The following is an 18222-nucleotide window of genomic DNA, read 5'->3' on the forward strand; positions in this document are numbered from 1 at the left end:
CCGCTGAGCCAGTGCAGCAGGTATTCTCCAGTTTAAGAGCTAAGAAATACATCTTTTGGAAGACAGTGCACCTGAGACACACAGGTACTGCAACAAACCTTAATAATCCCAACAGAATTGTTATATTATACACTGATATATTTAATCCTGGCGCTCACAAAAGGTACTGCAGTTCCTGCAAACACAGTGGCAAGATGTGAAATTGCTGAAGAAAACTGGAATAAAGTGCTGTTTGGCTGATACCACCTTTCAACACTGCCAGCTTATACCTAACCAATACAGTTTTCAAAATTCCCCGTTGTCATTAGAAATGTGGTAAAAACTGGCAATTAAGTTTAGGGATGTCACATTAATTCACTGGTGCTCCATCAGCTTTGGCTCTGTTTCAAGAATTCTGTCCTTTATAACTAGTGTAATTGTCCAGTACATTGTGATTTAACAGGCTGCTGAGAAGTTACATCTGGTTTTTGCTTGCTATTTGTATCTGAGATTAATTTCTCCTTTCAGGATTTTGAAACATCTAGGCAGATCAATCAGATCCTGTGATATATCTTACTGTTCACATGTTAACATCTGAAATTGTAGTTAAGTTTTGAGCCCGATTTTGTTATAACCTACAACTATCACGATCACATCAGGCTGCCTGTCACCTTCTTAAAGGCCCACTGAGAAAGCAAGCCAGTTTGTCAGAATTACCTATAAAATCAGGTGAAATTATTGAACAAAAACATCAAGAATATTCCAATTTTCCACAGTTTAAGCAAAAATACTGCAGAAGACGAACTAGACATAATAACCAAACTCACATTAGGAGGCTTCCAAACCCCCATCCCCCAAATCTTCCTCTCCTTCCTCAAAAAGCCACAATGAGCACCTGGTAGTTAGGAATGAACCAACTTTGACTGTGAGCCCAGTTTAAGATCAAAATGAATCCCAGCAGTACATAAGGTAGTGGTATCTGTTTCCACTGTGCTATTTAAGAAGATCTTTGAGAATGTATAGTTTTCACGATTAATTTATTTAGGGAACAAGCTATTAAAATAAAAGTGACAGCTATTCTTCTTTTGGTAGGAAGGTCATATTCCTTTTTTTGAGAAAAGGAGGAAGACTCTGCTGTGTCCTGCTCCCCACACTAACTCCTTCCCCCCTTTTCCTTTTAACTGCCATACTACTTCAAGAATTAATTCCCATTTTCAATTTTCTTTTAGGTTTTGGCATTAGATCTGAGGAGAATGATCACTTGTACTTTTACACAGTGTGCTTCATTTCAGGTTAACAGGTTGTGCATACCTTGCTCCCATTTTGCGATTATACTGGAGCAGTGCTTGTAGGAGAGCTGCCAGGGGGCAAAAAGAAAGTTTCAAAGCTTCAGTTGTTGCCTCCTGAACCAAGGATAGCCAGTGCTCATTTGAGACATTAGCCTATGATAAAAGAGGAAAAAAAAAAAAAAGAGGAAAGGTTTTATTGTAGTGTGTCGTTTAAATCAGTTTTTGTTTGCAGTTCTCTAGTGAACAGGTTTAATTCAAGCTGTTCTGAGTTTTATCAAGTATTTGGCAGGTTAGAAAGAGATTTATTTAAAAAAAAAAAAAAAAAAAAAATGGAAAAGTCATGTTAAATATTCTAAACGTTCTTGCCAGCATTCCACTTGCTCATTTATGCAAAGAATCCTTTTAGTTTTTCCATACATGTTTTAATAATGCTTGTTTTATCACAAACTTTTGTTTGCTCTTCAGCTTGCAAATTCTCATCCCATATTCAAGACTATTCTAGAATGTAGAATTTATCCCCAGAAATGACATCATATTATACCAGAAGTAAGAAACAACTCTAAGATGGAAATTACCTAATAGAGCAACTACTGAGCAAATCCCTGTATCTTTTGGCTTAAGAAAAATCTTATTATCCCCATTGTGTTCAGACAGCATTCAAATTACTGTACTTGAAGGTGAGCCCAAATTTTCATTTGGACAGATAATTAGGAGACAAGCAATTCTCAAAACACAGAGCTTTCTTGGATCTGAGCAGGGTTTTCACCAGACTTTTTCACATTTCATTAAGCCAGTGCAGATTAGGGAGGCCAAACAGAAATCCACCATCAGCTGCTCTGCTCATGCAAAAAGCAGAGATGAAATAATAAAATTTGTACTAATTACATTTTTAGACAAAGTCTGGTACATTCTCAGGCAACTCAAGCCAGCCTTTGAAGTAGTAGTATTAACTAAGTTAGAAAATACCTTGTGACCTGTGGAGACATTTAGGAGCTAAAGGGAACAGGAGTGGAACAGTAGAAAATGGACAGAAGAACCATGGGAGCAAAATTCCTGCCACTTGTGAAATTCTGCCTTTTGAAGCATATGGCTTGTGAGAAAGAAACTTATCTGCACTGAAGGGGATTCTCTTTTCCCACTAGAGCAACAGCTTTTATCCTTGGTAAAACTAACTGCCCTTTCTTATATAATCACTCAGGATAGATGGGGTTCCTTTGCCTGACTTTGATTACGGTTGTTAGGTCGATCATCTGTTAAAAAATATGTGAAAAAGCGTTAGCCAAGATCACAGCAGTATCCACCTTTTACACCAGGCTTTAAGGAAGTCTGGCAGCGCACTTCAAGCTTCTAAAGTGACAATGCTTAAAGAGAACAGACACTTGCCAAGGATTTGAGTTAGGTTCACCTGGCCCCTCAGTGCAAGGAGTAGAATAATTTTCTTTATGCCACAAAGTACACTTCTCTTACATTGTCTTTACACTTCAAGGCAAGGCACCATATATAGAAATGACCACACAGCATAAAGTTACTTGAAACTTGACTGAAGTCTCCAGGCACCAGCGCAGGAAAAACGGATTATTAAGGCCGTTGTCTGAACAAGAGGATAGAGACTTGAAGGGTATGTCAACCTGGATGATCAAGCTGAATCTGCTTTTAGAGAAATAAGCCTTATTGAACAAGCTAGCCTCTTTAAGGACACAGCGGTTTTATGTGATTATTTCAAAGCAATTTCTCTTACAAAGAGATATGCTAGAAACAGTACACTGCCCCTTGCAGTCTCATTTTATTCTCTATTCAAAAAATGCAAACTCATTTAAACAGGGGCTTCATCTAAAGACTGCAGATGCCCTACCTCCCACAAACTCCTGTTAAATCATGCAGTTATGTAATTTTGATTATCCTACCATGCAGATCTCCAGTGCGAGCATAGCTAGCCTGAGCAGACTGGAAAACTTCCCATTCCAGCTGCCCTGCTGTGACGCCAACTGCAGACTCTTCCTGTAACACATCTCTGCTCCAATCATCATTCTTTGAGACTGATACACTTTTGCCAGCCACTGAAAATAAACATCCAACACAATCAGTTATGGAGCCACCAAGATACCCATCCATTCAGTAAGATCATTCAGTTCAGTTTATGAGAGTACCACAGTATGAGGTAAAACACCCACCCACCCAGCCCTCATTCCAAAGACCCGCTGTGCACCACCCTGGGGGAACATGTAGCCTGCTGCAGCAGCGTCATGATTTAAGCTCCCCTGAGCACCCATCGACAACTGTTTGACGGCTGTGTTCATGTGGGCACCGCTCACAAGTGAACAAATAACACGACTGGCTCTGTGAAAGTCATCCTTCAGATGAGAAGGGCGCTGTGTGGTGCCTCATTGGTCTCTAAATGTTCTGTAGAGATGAAAAGGTGATTTTTCCCTCTGGAACAAAGGTTTTTCCAGCCCATCTGAGTAATGCCAGGAACATGACAGACTTCAGTGTGAGCCTGAGCTCCGATGATGGCTTGGGCTACAGAGTTTCTGACCCAGCAGGGCCATGCTGGAGGAGCTGGATGGGGCTAAGGCAGAGGACACCAGGATCTCTGCAGAGTTTCATGCTCCTGCTGCCTGCTATGCCAGCACAAGATGTCCCAGATTTGCTCACGAAAAGAAGGAAAGGATTCTAACTCCTCCCTCTTCAATTCTGTAGTCATGTCACATTTTTTGAAGCAGATGTAGCCACAAGCTTGCAAATCCCCGACAAGTATCAAGATGCATAAGCCACATTTAGAAATATTCTTTGCTGGATCACCAAGCAAACAAAGCAACTTCTCAGAAAAAAAAACCAATTCCCTTGCTTTTAAGCAAAGGTCTTTATACTTTTCCTAGCTAAAGACTGCCTGGTGCTAGAAGGGAGTAAAATTCTTAATCCCATCTGATGCATGTAAATTATTTATCCTTAAGAGGAGACACACCAGAAAGTATTTATTAGCATTAATGAGACTGTGCATCCTTGGCATCAAGCTGCAGGACTGCTTGCTAAAGTAAAACATCTGTTCCTGTGCAGAAAAAAAAAATCTTTCCTTGGCCTCAGCTCTTCGCAGCTGAAGATATCTAGCACTGAAGACGTGAAGGAGAAGAGAACCCTTATGTAAAAGCACAATGGCAGCTCTGCCAGATCAGCTTTTCTTTATTTTCCTGGTAAAACACAGCACAAGCAGAACAGCCATCAAATCAGCAGTTCAGCAGCGCTCCTAAACCTTGCACAACAACCATTTAAACAAAAGCCAAAAACTTAAGCAAAAAGCAAAGTTAATGCCCCCCCTATCTTTGTAAAACTGTGAGCATCGCGATGGACACTTCTGAGTAAGGCAAAACATTTATCTGACTCAAGAAGTCCAGAGCCAGAAAACATAAAAGCATAGATCTATCTATTAGGAACAGATGCAGCAGCCAGGCTTTTTCAGAATGCCATCCAAGCTCTGAGAAGTATCTTTTTTAATTAAAGACTGGAAAGACCTTTCTCAGAGGCATCTTATCTGTGGCCTGGATTAAAAAACCAATACAAACTAACCCTTTCCTTCTCCCTAACCACATACACTTTCAGTTCACTTCTTCCCCCTGCTCATAAGCAAGACACCTGGCTATGCAAGGCATGCCTGAAGAATGTCTATAAGCCCTAATTCCATTTTCAACATATATTACTAAAACAGAAGCTACAATCATGTCTTGCATACCCCATACTTTGCATATCCCATCTGAATGAGTTCTGCAGTTCAGAAAGATGAAGTCTCACAAGCCAAAGAAAAGTGTGTCCAAAAAAGCACATTTCCACAAATGATACTCATGTTTCAGAAGGGAAGAGGATCTGCAGCTTTGTAACAAGTGAGATAATGATCTCCTCACCAGCCTTGCACTGGTTTTCTAAGACTGAAATCTTCTTTAGTGAATCCTACCACAAACAGGGCTTTATCTGTTGGACAGGCAGAGGGAGAGACATAAATCCTGCAACTACATAAAGGACTAAAAGCTCACAGAATTTTTCTAAACAACGTGCTGTTAACATTGGTAAAGAGTGACTGTAACTAACAGCAACGGCTCGGAAATAAATAAATAAATACACTGCATCACCAGAAAGATCTTTTGGCATGTGTGAGACAGACTTCTCAGATTGTCTCACGGAAGGAGTGTATGAAACGAGTTTATAGCACTTTCGTATTAACTAAAAATGATTTCTCGTGATGCCACGATGGAAGTGAGTGAACACTGTTACTGGGAGTGATTTATCTTCCCTGCAGACTCAACTTACTCAAAAGAACGGTGACACCTGATGTTTGGAGATTATGGAGAAATTCAGGTTTTCAGACCCTGGATGAGGAACTGTATATTGCTATTTTAGGAAGCCATTTACTTCCACCTATTCTTGTGGGTTATGAAATATTTCACTGTTTTCTGCTCACATGTCAAGTCACAGGCCTCTAAAGACACAAGTGGCAGGGGTTTATCTCAACTTTCTAACTCTCCAGCCTCCATATGTGCTTGCTCTTACTAACAGTCCTTATTACTTCAACTACTAAAATTAATATAATGGTGCAACTTTATAATGAACCGAATATAAGCTGTTTTTTCTGTCTCTGACACTGTCAGTGAACAAATAAAAGCAAGCAGTGAAATTGTCACCCTCCTACAGTGCATACTCCACTGAGTGCGGCACATCAAAGTCAGGGAGAGGATCCACACTTACTTGCCAGGCTGTGACTGAAGTTGAACTGGTCATGACTGTCTTGTGAAGCTCCTCCAGGATGTTGTCTGGAAGTTCTTTGTGAGACTGCAACAGCTGCTCACACTGAACTTGTCTCAAAAGCAAAAACAGAGCTGGGTGCTCAGGGCGGCTTTGTAAACCCTAAAACCAAAAAGGCAGCTCAATGTGATACCAGAATTACCATTTCCAAATATCAGAAGATGCTTTGATTTTTCCATTTCACTCTTTACAAAGAACAGCACTGAAAGCATTCTCAGGATGCTCGCAGCATGGCATCTTCCTCCTGCTCTGCACAAAGGAGCATTCCAGGAACAGATAACTTTTTTTCTCCAAATACATTTGATGTCTATTCTAATTTTGTACATGTCCAACCCTTAGAGGTTTCTGAAAGACAGATAGGTAAACAGCAGACCTCTGCATCTCCTCTGGATTCACAATCATTACAAGTTTTGGGCTAATGGAGGCAAAAACCTGTCTCATGGCAGTAAGTGGTCTTGTGTATGTTCCAAGTGATTTCATTTCTACTAGCTAAGGTGGTTTTATTCTCACTGGAACAGAAACACTTTACCAGACATTTCTTGTTCAATAACAGCAGATATTGATATTTTTCAGAACAAACTCATGCAAAAATGCAGACAGAAAACTAGCCATCTGCTGCTTTATCCTTCTCAGGTGAAGCGTGTGAAGCTTCTGCAGTCATATTACATGTTATTTTACCTGTTCAAATCACAATACTTCTGAGAATTGTAACTCAAACCAGATCTGTTTTAAGAAACACCACCTGTACTTTTCACCCATTTTTTAAAAAACAAAATACATTGCCTCTGAGTCCTTAACAAGCTGCTGCTTTGCAAAGAATGCATGGACAGCAGAGAGTTTCTGAAACACAACAGAAGTTGCTATAATTTCCTGCAATTTCCCCTCATTAACAAGTGTGGAATCACGCTGACTATTTCAAACTGAATGAGTCCAGTGCCTGGCTCACCAACCCTGGTTATATTGCTCTATGAGAATCCTGTGGTTCAAAATTGTCAGAGTGTGTTACTCTTGTTTCTTCACAATTTGCAGGCACACTGACTGTCCTCTCCCCAAGCTATTTAACAAAAAAATCCCCCAAACCCACCATAACCTTCCTCTGTACCCAGATACCACCTTGTATGTCTACAAGTATCTGATCTGTGTTAATGGGAGACAGGTCAATAGACACGCTGGCCAGAAAAGGAAAACTCGTTCCCTCCAAGCAAAGAGACAAGAAAGTACCTCCCCCTTAAAAAGAAGCATCTTCACTGAATCTGTTTGTTTCAGATTTGGTTTGTTTTTTTTAAACTCCCTTCCCCATTAAGACAGAAATGCCTTAAACATGGAGCACATCTGCATGGGATTTGTAGTTTTCCTTAATGAAATTCAGGGATGTGCACTGCTGAGGCCAGTTGCTTTTTTGCTTATGTCTTGCCAAGTCTTCTGTTCATAAACACGTGAAACAGACTCTTGATGCTTGTTAACACCCCAGCTCCCTTCCCCAGTTGTGTTGCCTCAAGACTTTTCTTCATAATAATTAAACCTGTAGCAGCCACTCGTGGCTCTGAAAGGGAATACCACTACAACAGATCAGAAGACACTGAAGTCCCCTGCAAGTTTTCCACTGGGACATTTTGCCCTGAATTTCTGTAATGTTTTGCTTCATAGTGTGTTAAAGAACAACGGCAGGAAGGGCAGACTTAGCTTTGTTGTGTCACACACTGCTTGTTTCAACTATTAACACAGTTGTGGTGTTGCAGAGTATCTCGGGGAGGGGAGAAAATGCCAACACCTATTGCATCTTGTAGCTCTGATGGAACAGACAGCTGCTAATTCAAAGACCACCTTCTTGTAAAATACAGACAAACCAGGACTTCTATACAATTCTACCACACTCTGCCAATATGTTGCCATCATACCTTGGTACAAAGAGCCTCGGCTTCTGAGAGCTTACCACTCTCCTCTAGACTGGTAATAGCTTGACACAGACACCAGTCTTCAAGGGTCTGGATATAATTATGTGGAAGGTTGTTTCCTCCAGCTGCAAAAACAGATAAAACATTTAACCAGATTACTGTGTATGCTGCAGTGCCACACCATGTCACATGCTCTAGACCTGGTAAAGGAGAACTTTTAGGCGTGTTCATCTGACATGGCTTCCTTCATTAGTAGGAACATTAAGAGGTGGTAAAATTAAAGCAAGAAGAGGGGAAAAAAAGAATACACCACTTAAGTTAATGATTTGAGAACAATCAATGGAATTTTAATTCCAGTTTTCAAAACTCTATGCATGCTGAGTAAGTCTGAGGCTGAGGTTATCCCTCTACTGCAAAAGCTAGAGAACTTCAGTACCTCAGCCTTTCCTTGTAAGCAGTGTCGCTGTGCTGAAATACATCCATCCATGCAGGCATCAGAATTCAGAATATTATTTTAAAAAAACATTTGAGGATTTGGAGGGCAACACAAGCTGTGATTAAGTAATTAACCCTAGCTGCACACTAGGATGTAGCATTCTTATGTGATAAAATACAACTGCAACTCAAACAACTACTGAGCAATTCTCAGCTTCTTTGCAAGTTTCTGAAATTCAGAAGAGTACTGCAAGCTTAGAGAATTTCAGTTTTATTTTACTTTTTTAAACTGGAAAACTATAGCTTACTTTTGGCTGAAACTGTAGATACGAGTGTCATCTCTAGATCTGTTCGCTTCGGCTGAGTGTCGTTGAGACAGACAACAGTGTTTTCAGCATGACAGGCTGCCATTAGCACTGCCCAGGCAGCAGGATTATCTAGAAAATAACGGTTAAAGGCAATTCGTGCCCATTCTAAACATGCCGGTAGTTCATTCCGAATGGTCTTTACCAGATTAAACATAAAAACATAGCCATCAATGGAACCACACACTGTAAGTAAGAGATAGCAAGAACAGGGCAAAGAATTCGCTCAGACCCTTACATCAGCTCAGCCCAAGGCAGCTGATAACTATTTGCCTCTAACTAGTATGATTCTTCAAACTGTGAGACAAAGATGCTGTTTCCGAAGCCAGACAATACAGCCTGACCACCAGCGTGACAGCTGTGGCCACAGGTGCCTACTTCTGTTATCAGCTAATTCCAGTCTCAGCTTTAATCTGATCTAGCCCTGTGAAGGGCAGCTATGACTGGACAGAGCTCAATTACAGATTTCACCCATTTCACCCCAAAGATAATTAATTTTGCCAGCAAAATAAAACAAAGCTTGAAGATCTAACAAAGTAAAACATAAGGTATACTGCTTTTGAACAGCATGTCCCTGTACTTTTGAACAGCGTGTCCCTGCAGGAATGCTAACTGAAATTTTTAACTTGCAGCCACACTAATGCATCAGAGCAAAATTACTGCGGAAGAAACAGTTTTGGTATTTCACTATCAAGTGCAAATTAGCACTCGAAAACACCACTACATCTGCACTTCATACATTTAATGAAGATCACCATTTAGTGATAGAACAGTTGCCCGTAGTTCATCACCAACATACTGTAAACAGCACGTTTCCAGCCCGATTTCTCAAGCTAGATAAATAAATCTCTCCTCTTGGCATACCATACTGACTCTGAGGGAAGACGTATTCTTCTTTTTCGTTTAATATACTAAATAATACTTATCTCTTCTCCTGCTGAAGGATTATCAGATTAACTGATTAAGTTGCCCATGTTTCCAGAACAAGCCTTAAAACTCAATGATTTTTTTCTTCTTGTCTGGTTTAATTCCCCATGTCCAAATTTGCAATGATACTTAAAATTTCAGCTCTAAGCATTCTCCCCAAAACATCCACAGATAAACCAAAATAACAAAGCAACCGAAGAAAAGGAGGGTAAAAAAATCACTACAGGAGTAACCTGGACAGAGGCGGATTGCCTTCTGAATATTTTTCAGAGGATTGTTTTTCTCATCTTCTAACATGTGACAACCTGCTGCCAACTGATTAACTGCCATGTTCAGCAGGACTTCCTATAAAACAGAACAGAAAAGTGACTTAATGCTATGTTATAAAGCGATCGGAATTAATTTTAGGATTGGTTATGAAATTATAAAGTCTGCAGTTTAAGAAAGCCAAACCTTGCTGTGGTTTACATCAAGTGCATGTGCGATGTTTCCTGCCACAGCTCCCCCCTGCAAGATTGAAAAAAAATAAATTGGTTTGGTTATATGACTGGTTTAAGAGATTTCATACAAAATGTAATGCCAAGATCTTTTAATCTCTGTTAATCAGAAATACAAAGTTTTCAGAATGTGATCTCTTCCCTGCCTACAGCACAACCTCTTTATAAAGAATTAGGAAGAGATATTCACATCTGAGCTTTCCATACATTGTGTTTCTAATTTTAGCCCCATATAGAAAGGGGTTTGTTTTCAGGTGCTATTTCTACTTACATAATTGACATAAATTATGACAAAGAGTATTTATATGGAAAAGAGCTAATAATAAGCATAAAAGCAGTAAAGAAATACTGACTAATGCAAAAAGTGAAATCGGCTAGATTAACCAAATTCAACATACTTAAATCCTTTTATTTATTTATTTATTTATTTATTTATTTATAAAAAACACATATATATAAATAAAAAACACACATGTATAAAACCAAACAAAAAAATTATACACAGTACAGCCTTTCCTTGTTGGAATAATTCTAGCAGATTTTTCCTGTAGGTTTATATCAAGAGATGAGGAATTGCTATCCCATGAAAGATGCATACAGTGGATATGGAACTTCAGTAAGCACCTGTGCATTGCTCTGCATGGGCTTGTCTATAAGCCTGAAGTTTTAATTTTAAACTAATGAACAACCATGTAGGGAAGGGTGAGGGTTTTTTAGTTAAAAACCAACATGGACTACTGAGGCTGTAAACAGCACTTTTGTATTACAGCAGTGCACTTACTTTTGCCTTTTGTGATGCATAGAGTGGAACCAGTCGAGACAGAAGAGACCAGAGGGCAGGATTATCAGGGTTACTGGGAAAAGAACAAGGATGTTAGACTTTCTGGTTTAAATATGAACTGGGCCTACCTACCAACTCGGTAGGCAGTTGCTATAAATCCCCAATGGATCTTCTTCTATTAAGAAAACAACTCAGTGTGGTTGAAAATAGACATGGGTGGTAATTTAAAACAAACAATATTTAAGTTTTGGAGAAAAAAATTTTCCAAAAACACCTGGAGACATTATGAGGTGTGTCTTGCTTAAAGGCACTGATTAAAGTTCCCCCTTTCTAGAACGCTGAACAAAACACATTTAAACACAGACATTTAGCTAATGAACAGCTTCAGAGACTGTTAAATATTAAATAAAAGCTACATATGATGAAAAATGTTTTCACAGAACAATGAACTGATTTAATTGGCGAAAAAAACAAAACAAAGGACCCAGCAAAACAAATCCCAGAAAACCCAAAAAAAGCCATGAAACTTCTGTCGTGTGATCCCATAAATAAGAAAGCAAGCTTCTGTCACAGCTGATGTTACAGCCATAAGCAAGGACTTCCTGTTTGAAAAACACTTTTTTTTTTTTTTTTTTTTTTTTCTTACTGTTCAGTGTAATCAAAGCAATATATTTACAAGGCAATCTAAAGACAGACAAAATACATACCTGTGTATTGCTCGGGAGACTTCTCTCTGGACCCCCACATTTCTACCTTGCAACGCATAAACAGCAGATGCAACAAGGCACCTCTCATAAATCCTGTCATGCCCCTTTTCATGCTTCAGTAATTCTTTTAAGGCTGCTGTTGCAAGCGTGGCATCCTGCTTTACCAGTCCTAGCGTGCACAAAGCTGTCAGACTTTCCGTACTAGGTTCCTTTAATGAGCTGTTGAATCACAGGGAGGGAATAAGACACGATTTTGGAGCACAAAATTAAATATACTGTTCACATTAGAGTACTTGCTACTTCTGAGCCCTCTCGCTTCAATGCATCACGTATGGCACACAGAATTAACAGCCTCCCACTGTGGGATCGTGGAACGAGCGAGGTAAGTATCCTTGAGGTGTCAGGATATGGAAAACAGCTGTGGTTATGTGCAGTTTCAGCACTCAGGCTTATAACTTGTAACTGCTTGGCAAGACTCTGACCTCTATCCTTCTGCAGAAGCCATAAAATAAATGGTAAAAACCAACATGTAAGACTGACAACTCTTTTCTTTTCTTGAAGACATCTGTACTTCTAACTAGTATCAAACCAGAGTTGTAGTGTGTCTATTTACAGCTTTGCAACAGAAATCCAGGAAGCAAAAAACCAGAAACGAGCCTGCTGCACAGAACTGCTCTTTCTGAGAACAGGGATGTTCTGAGAAATTATGCCCTGTTTACATGAAGATTTGTTCTGACATATGGTAATCTGAACATGTTTTCCACCATCTATTCATTTTAGTACCACTATCAGTTGCACTGTTCCATTAACTTCATTACAAGAGGCAGCTTAACCTCATGTCAATAGTATTCTAAGCTTTACTGGAGACCTACTCTATAATTACTTTTATTTTTCTGTATATTTTTCTAGTATAGGTGGAGAACTGTTAATTCAAGTTAATCCCTTGATCTTCAACTCTGATGAAAACAAACAGTGAGTTTAGTACAACCAAGCAAAAATCAAAAACCTTAACTGATGTGCTAGTTGAAGGTGTTCTTACAATAAAGGTAATTCAATAAATTGCAATACAGACTGAATGGAGGCAAATAACGAAATAGTGCACAGCAACAGTAATTTGGAGTTACTTCATTGTAATGTCCTGAACACAACTACAGAATGAAGTGCTGCTTACTTTCACTTACTGGGCGACTACAGGCTCCTAATCAAGCTTCTAATGATAACTTCTGCCTTCAAAAAAAAAGACAAGAAAGTAAACTTTTGATTCTATGCTTTGTTTTCAGTCACTAGCAAGAAAAATTGCAAGGAGCTGTTAAACAAACTTGCACAGCCAGCACTACATTACCTGGTCCAAAGGTGCTGCCCTTTGACAAGTAGGAAGTGGGATTCTACCATATTAACTAAAAAGACAATACTCATTGCTAAAAATTCTCTGTCGCAAGCTGACCATGAGAAAAGAAGAAAGGCAACTGCTTGTCCAAGGTCCGGCTCAGGACCTTTAAGCCATGTAGCATGAATTCCAGACAGTCAAGACATCTGTCTGTTGGACTAGAATACACTGGTTTTGTTTTTAGTAATAAAATCCACTGTGTACCTTTGCAGCACTATGCTTCCAATTCAGATCTAGACATGTTCACTGTAACTTTACTTTCCTAAACCACTTACTTTTTGTTTTTCTTTAAACAAATAGTCCCCTAGAAAACTCTCATTGTTGATGTTTATGACAAAAAGAGAATTCTGCAGGGATTAATAGGATGTAGGAAATACCAGGTTCCTATATAGTTAATCATCAGTTACTCAGGATTTAGAGTGTACTAGGTCATGGACCTTCACTGTTTCAGTAACTTCAGGAGTTTGCTGGCCAGACACTACTGGAGCTCTACTGACAGAGTTGATCCTGAGAACTGAGATGGTAGCTTGTGATACATAGCTACCAGGAGACTAACAGTGATGCACAGGCTTTTAGCCTCCACAGCTCTGAAAAAAATTAAGACATTCATGACTTGAGAGAACAACTGAAACAGAGCTGTTTCTTTTCATGGGGAAGCTACAAGATTGCCCTTGTCTATGACACTTGGAACACAACTGTTCTTGGAGATTTCTGACTATTTAAACTGAAATTGTTTTTGTTAGGCATCTAGATTTCTTACACCTAAACAGCAAAAATACTGATTAGTGCTGAGGACAGCTAGAGACTAATAATATCTTAAAAGACAAACATATTAAAGCTACCATTCAAGGATATCAGACATCCAAACTGCCCCAGCTCACTAACCCTTCTGTTCCACACTGCTTTAAGATTATGGAAGATAACACAGGCCATAAAACAAAACAGATATATCACATGAATAAGCTTAAAAGAACACTTCAACTCCTGTTTCTACTCTTCAATACAAAAAGAAAACATCCACCTGAGATCCCCCCAAAAAAGTGAATTTGAGGATTCAGCAGTACAATAAAACACCACACACTGGTTATTATTCCCTCCACTCACCATTTAAACAGCAGCGCCTTTGCAGCATCATGTTTGTTCTGTTTATACTCTATTATTGCCAAGGCAGTCAGGATATGTGCTTTATCTTGTTCAGACTCAGCAATGGACAAGGCTTTTTCATATGCTGGTAAAAATTCAAGACATGGAATTGAAGTAGGAGAAAAAAATTATTTGTTTATAAAACCTCTAGAAAGGTGTGCTATTAGAACACACACAGAGGGGAACTTTGGTTTCAGGTTCACTGTATTTTCACACCTCAAATCACAGGCAGAAGACAAAAATTGACTAAGACTTTGGAAGTAACTGTATGTTGGGAAATTCCAGATTTACAGGGCTGTTCAGAGCCTGGGAGTTGTTTAATATGTAGGAATCGGAAACAGAACTGCAAAGCAGTGCTGGGATATCCAGAAAAAGCCTGAAAGAACAGTTTAAATGCTCCCTGGTGAGAGTTTATTTATGAAATAGTACTTCAGATGGGCACACATCATCCCAATTAAAAAATAGAAGTTATTTAAAATGCTGAGCTGGCTGCTCCTATGCTTACACTTCTACACTGACAATTCAGTATGCCTTTCTGCAAGGTCTCACATCTTAGCAGCACAGAACATGACAATACAGCACTTTTAGCACTAAAGCTAAAGTGGTTTGAATAACACATTAATCTCCTACCCAGAACTGATTTTTCCAGTAAAGACATTGCATTTGAGAAGAACAAAAGAGCACAACAGCTTAATGGACAAGAATGAAAGACTTGAAGAAATACAGCTTCCCTCTGTACACCTTAAGAGTTCCAGCAACCTGATGAAAAGCCTAACGATTAAAATTGGGGAATCTGTACTTATGCATTAGGACTGAAAGAGTGAAATAAACTGAACTACAGCTAGGTTGGTCAGACAAACAAATTTTGGTAAGAGTCATCTCAAGAGAAGCGTCTCACAAGGCTTGGCATTCAGCAGACACTTACCTTTGATACTTTCTTGTAGGAATCCTTTTTTGAAGTAGGCTAATGCTATCCCCACAATGCCATCAAACTCAGTTAGGGGTATTGATCTGTAAACCTCAATAGCCTTATCACACTGACCAAGGGCACTGTGAAAACAAAACCAGTCACTGGTGAGAGGGATGTACCAAGAGCTGCTATGATTCAGACAAGCTATGCTTGCAGACCAGTACCCTCTTTTCCATGGCAGTTCTAAGTGGACACCTGGAAAAGAGCAAGATTAGGACAAGGATGTGCAATATTCCCCACCCTCCTTCTTGTTAGAGCAGTTACTCCATCCCACTATCTGTTGCATGAAGAATAATTGATACAAAAAAAGTCCTTCCCATCCGCTTGACAGCTATATGTAAGGATGTCACTTCATGGTCAACACAACAGAGTGGGAGAACATGGCAAAGGAGAAGTACAGACAGAGGTGCACCACTGTTACAAGACGGCTATGTAAGAAAGTATACAGGACTGTGTTTATTAAAACAAGTTATTAGTTACTGGAGCTTTGTTCTTGTGTAAGTTGCACACAGGAATCACCATGCATACAGCTTGGATGTGAGACTACCAGAAACGGTAGAGTTGATGATAAAAATCTTCCCTGGTATTAAAGAATGAGTTATCACATTATCGCGGCCTAGAAGTTCCAGTGTCATGTACAGAAACTTAAGAATATACCAAGTTTCCCTAGAGAGCTGACAAACATCTAACGAGCAGAACTTGAGCTATCTCATATCAAAGAGAAGTTTGAAAGTCTTTGGCTGTTAAGAACTGTGTCCTGCATTCCCTCAAAAGCAGAAGGGAACCATGAAGGGAACTTACAATTCTGAGTAGGACTGTAGAGCAGAGGGTCATCAGAAAGATCACAGACACGCACACAACACCCCAACTCCACATGCTTCAGGTCATACAAGTCAATACAAGTTCAAAGAGAGATAGAAGAGACCAGATAAAACCTTGAAGCAGCTGTTTTACTCAGACTAAGCCTACTACAAGTGTGGAGATTGTCAAAGACCTGATTTATTCCAGAGACCATAAAACAGCCACGCTGTGTAGATTATGTTAAGGCACTTAAGTATCAAGCCAAGGATAAGTGAATCACCGACATGTTATAAACTATAAAGACATAAAGCAATTCCTTGCAATTTGATTACTTGTTTTTTTAAAATATACTACTCATTTCTGGAGCACATACCAGGTTCTGTCAAACGTGTCTACAGTTAAGAATGATGTTTAATAGATTATTTCGAGCAGTGATCTTCCACCTTTCAGCCTCAACCATGTTCTGCGCCGCTGCATTCACTACACCCAAAGCTGAAATCAGGGGCTGGGAAAACGCTGATCGACACTTACCACAGTGACCTGCCATAGTTTTGCATTGCTGTATTGTATTTCTCAGTATCCTCAGAGTTTTTCAGCAATGAAGCAGCCCTGAAAATAACCGCAATTAAGAATAATTACCATCTGAATATAACATGCATGTTTTGACAACAGTTCTCAGAGCAGAATGGACAACTGTTTTATGCAGAAGCTTTTCTATGCTAATTAAGCACAAACAGATACTATTTTACAGTTTTAATGCATCAGCAAACATGTTCAAACAGGGTTTCCTTTGCCATTTCCCCTACTATTCGAATAGAGGAGAAAAAAACAAAACCAAAGCCCAACCACCTCCATTAATGAGAATTGGGTAGAGACCAAAACTAAACCCAGGCTTATCAACCCTCAAGATCTCACTTAAATCCCACAGAGTGGATTAGCTAAATGTCCTGGTAAAACAGGCTAGCTTTGGAATGCCTCTACTTCTCTAGTTCTGTGTCCTGCATTTCCAAATTTGATACAAGAACATCTCCACATCTCCCCTTACAATACACTTAGTTGAAGTGTAGAACTGACAAAGTAAGGTTTACTAAAGGAAAAGAAAAACCCTTAAGTTTTCTAGCCGCTGCATGGAAAAAAAGAGGTGAAGCTTCTATCGGTGAACATTCCAAGGGTTTATAGTTTACCTCTCATAGGCATCTGCTGCCTGCCTTTTTAGATGCAGATATTCATTCAAATAACCAAGCATTGTGAAAGCAGATGCATCATCTGGATTTCTTTCTAGAAAATCAGAATTGACAATACAGGAGAACATGATCAGAAAGAGCTGTGAGAAAGCATTACAAAAACATTGCCTCACTGATGCTACAGTGTCTGCATATATACAAAACACTTTGCCAAGCACTGTCAGTCGCTCACTGGAATCATCTGAAGAGGCTGCAGGCAAACATAGAGGAGATACAACACAACATAACATCAGGTTAGCTCAAAAATGCTTAAAAATCTTACAACACAGCTTTAACATATTCAATATATTTTTTTTCAGCACACAGTGGTTTGGGTTTCTTTTTGTAATGAAATGAAGAAACTATTCAGCTCTAGTGAAATGCTAGTAGAATCCTAGGGTTTGTTTTTAATACGGCAACTCTGAAATGCTTATTAGTAGCTAAGGCACAGATTTGTCAGCTGTCACCTCATCTCAGACTCCTAACCTTTTTTCCCAAACTAGGAAGGATCATCTAGGCCTCTCCTGCAGTCCATTTAAGAACAAGGACTGCACAGACAAAGAAATACAGCCTCACATTTATCTCATTTTAAGTGCTTGCTTATTTTGTAGCTCTCAAAAATCAGCAGCAGATTACTCAAATGATTTATTTACAGTAATAAATGACAATTAAAGAAAATATATACTTGCTCTATCTACCTTCCAGGCTAGACTCTACCGAAACAGGGTGGCCACGCTGGCTTGGAACCATGCCCAAGAACACTGTCTAACTTCCTACTGAAGGTTAACACACTCATATGCTGGAGGTTACACAGTCAGGCAGCACCCATGAGCAGGTTTCTGCCCAGCAAACACACAAACACACACACACAAACACACACACACACACAAACACACACACACACACACACACACACACACACACAAACACACACACACAAACACACACACACAAACACACACACACACACACAAACACACACACAAACACACACACACAAACACACACACAAACACACACACAAACACACACACA

The 18222-nt window shown here is 39.4% G+C and overlaps 1 protein-coding gene across 1 annotated transcript in view; it reads right to left on the reverse strand.

Annotated features, from left to right (window-relative positions):
- The window catches only part of TTC37 (tetratricopeptide repeat domain 37), a 46949-nt gene that overhangs the window by 2796 nt on the left and 25931 nt on the right, over window positions 1-18222 (reverse strand). The window contains exons 26-38 of the mRNA XM_026866509.1: window positions 17149-17242; window positions 16496-16573; window positions 15119-15243; window positions 14155-14278; window positions 11664-11882; window positions 10957-11029; window positions 10132-10185; window positions 9912-10023; window positions 8695-8823; window positions 7955-8076; window positions 6000-6158; window positions 3173-3325; window positions 1291-1421 (exon numbers count right to left, since the gene is read on the reverse strand). Coding sequence (XP_026722310.1) covers window positions 1291-1421; window positions 3173-3325; window positions 6000-6158; window positions 7955-8076; window positions 8695-8823; window positions 9912-10023; window positions 10132-10185; window positions 10957-11029; window positions 11664-11882; window positions 14155-14278; window positions 15119-15243; window positions 16496-16573; window positions 17149-17242 — 1573 coding nt within the window. The remainder of the gene's footprint in view (window positions 1-1290; window positions 1422-3172; window positions 3326-5999; window positions 6159-7954; window positions 8077-8694; window positions 8824-9911; window positions 10024-10131; window positions 10186-10956; window positions 11030-11663; window positions 11883-14154; window positions 14279-15118; window positions 15244-16495; window positions 16574-17148; window positions 17243-18222) is intronic.

This window comes from Athene cunicularia (assembly GCF_003259725.1).
Source record: "Athene cunicularia isolate RWA chromosome Z unlocalized genomic scaffold, athCun1 chrZ_part3, whole genome shotgun sequence".
NCBI classification, from domain to species: domain Eukaryota; kingdom Metazoa; phylum Chordata; class Aves; order Strigiformes; family Strigidae; genus Athene; species Athene cunicularia.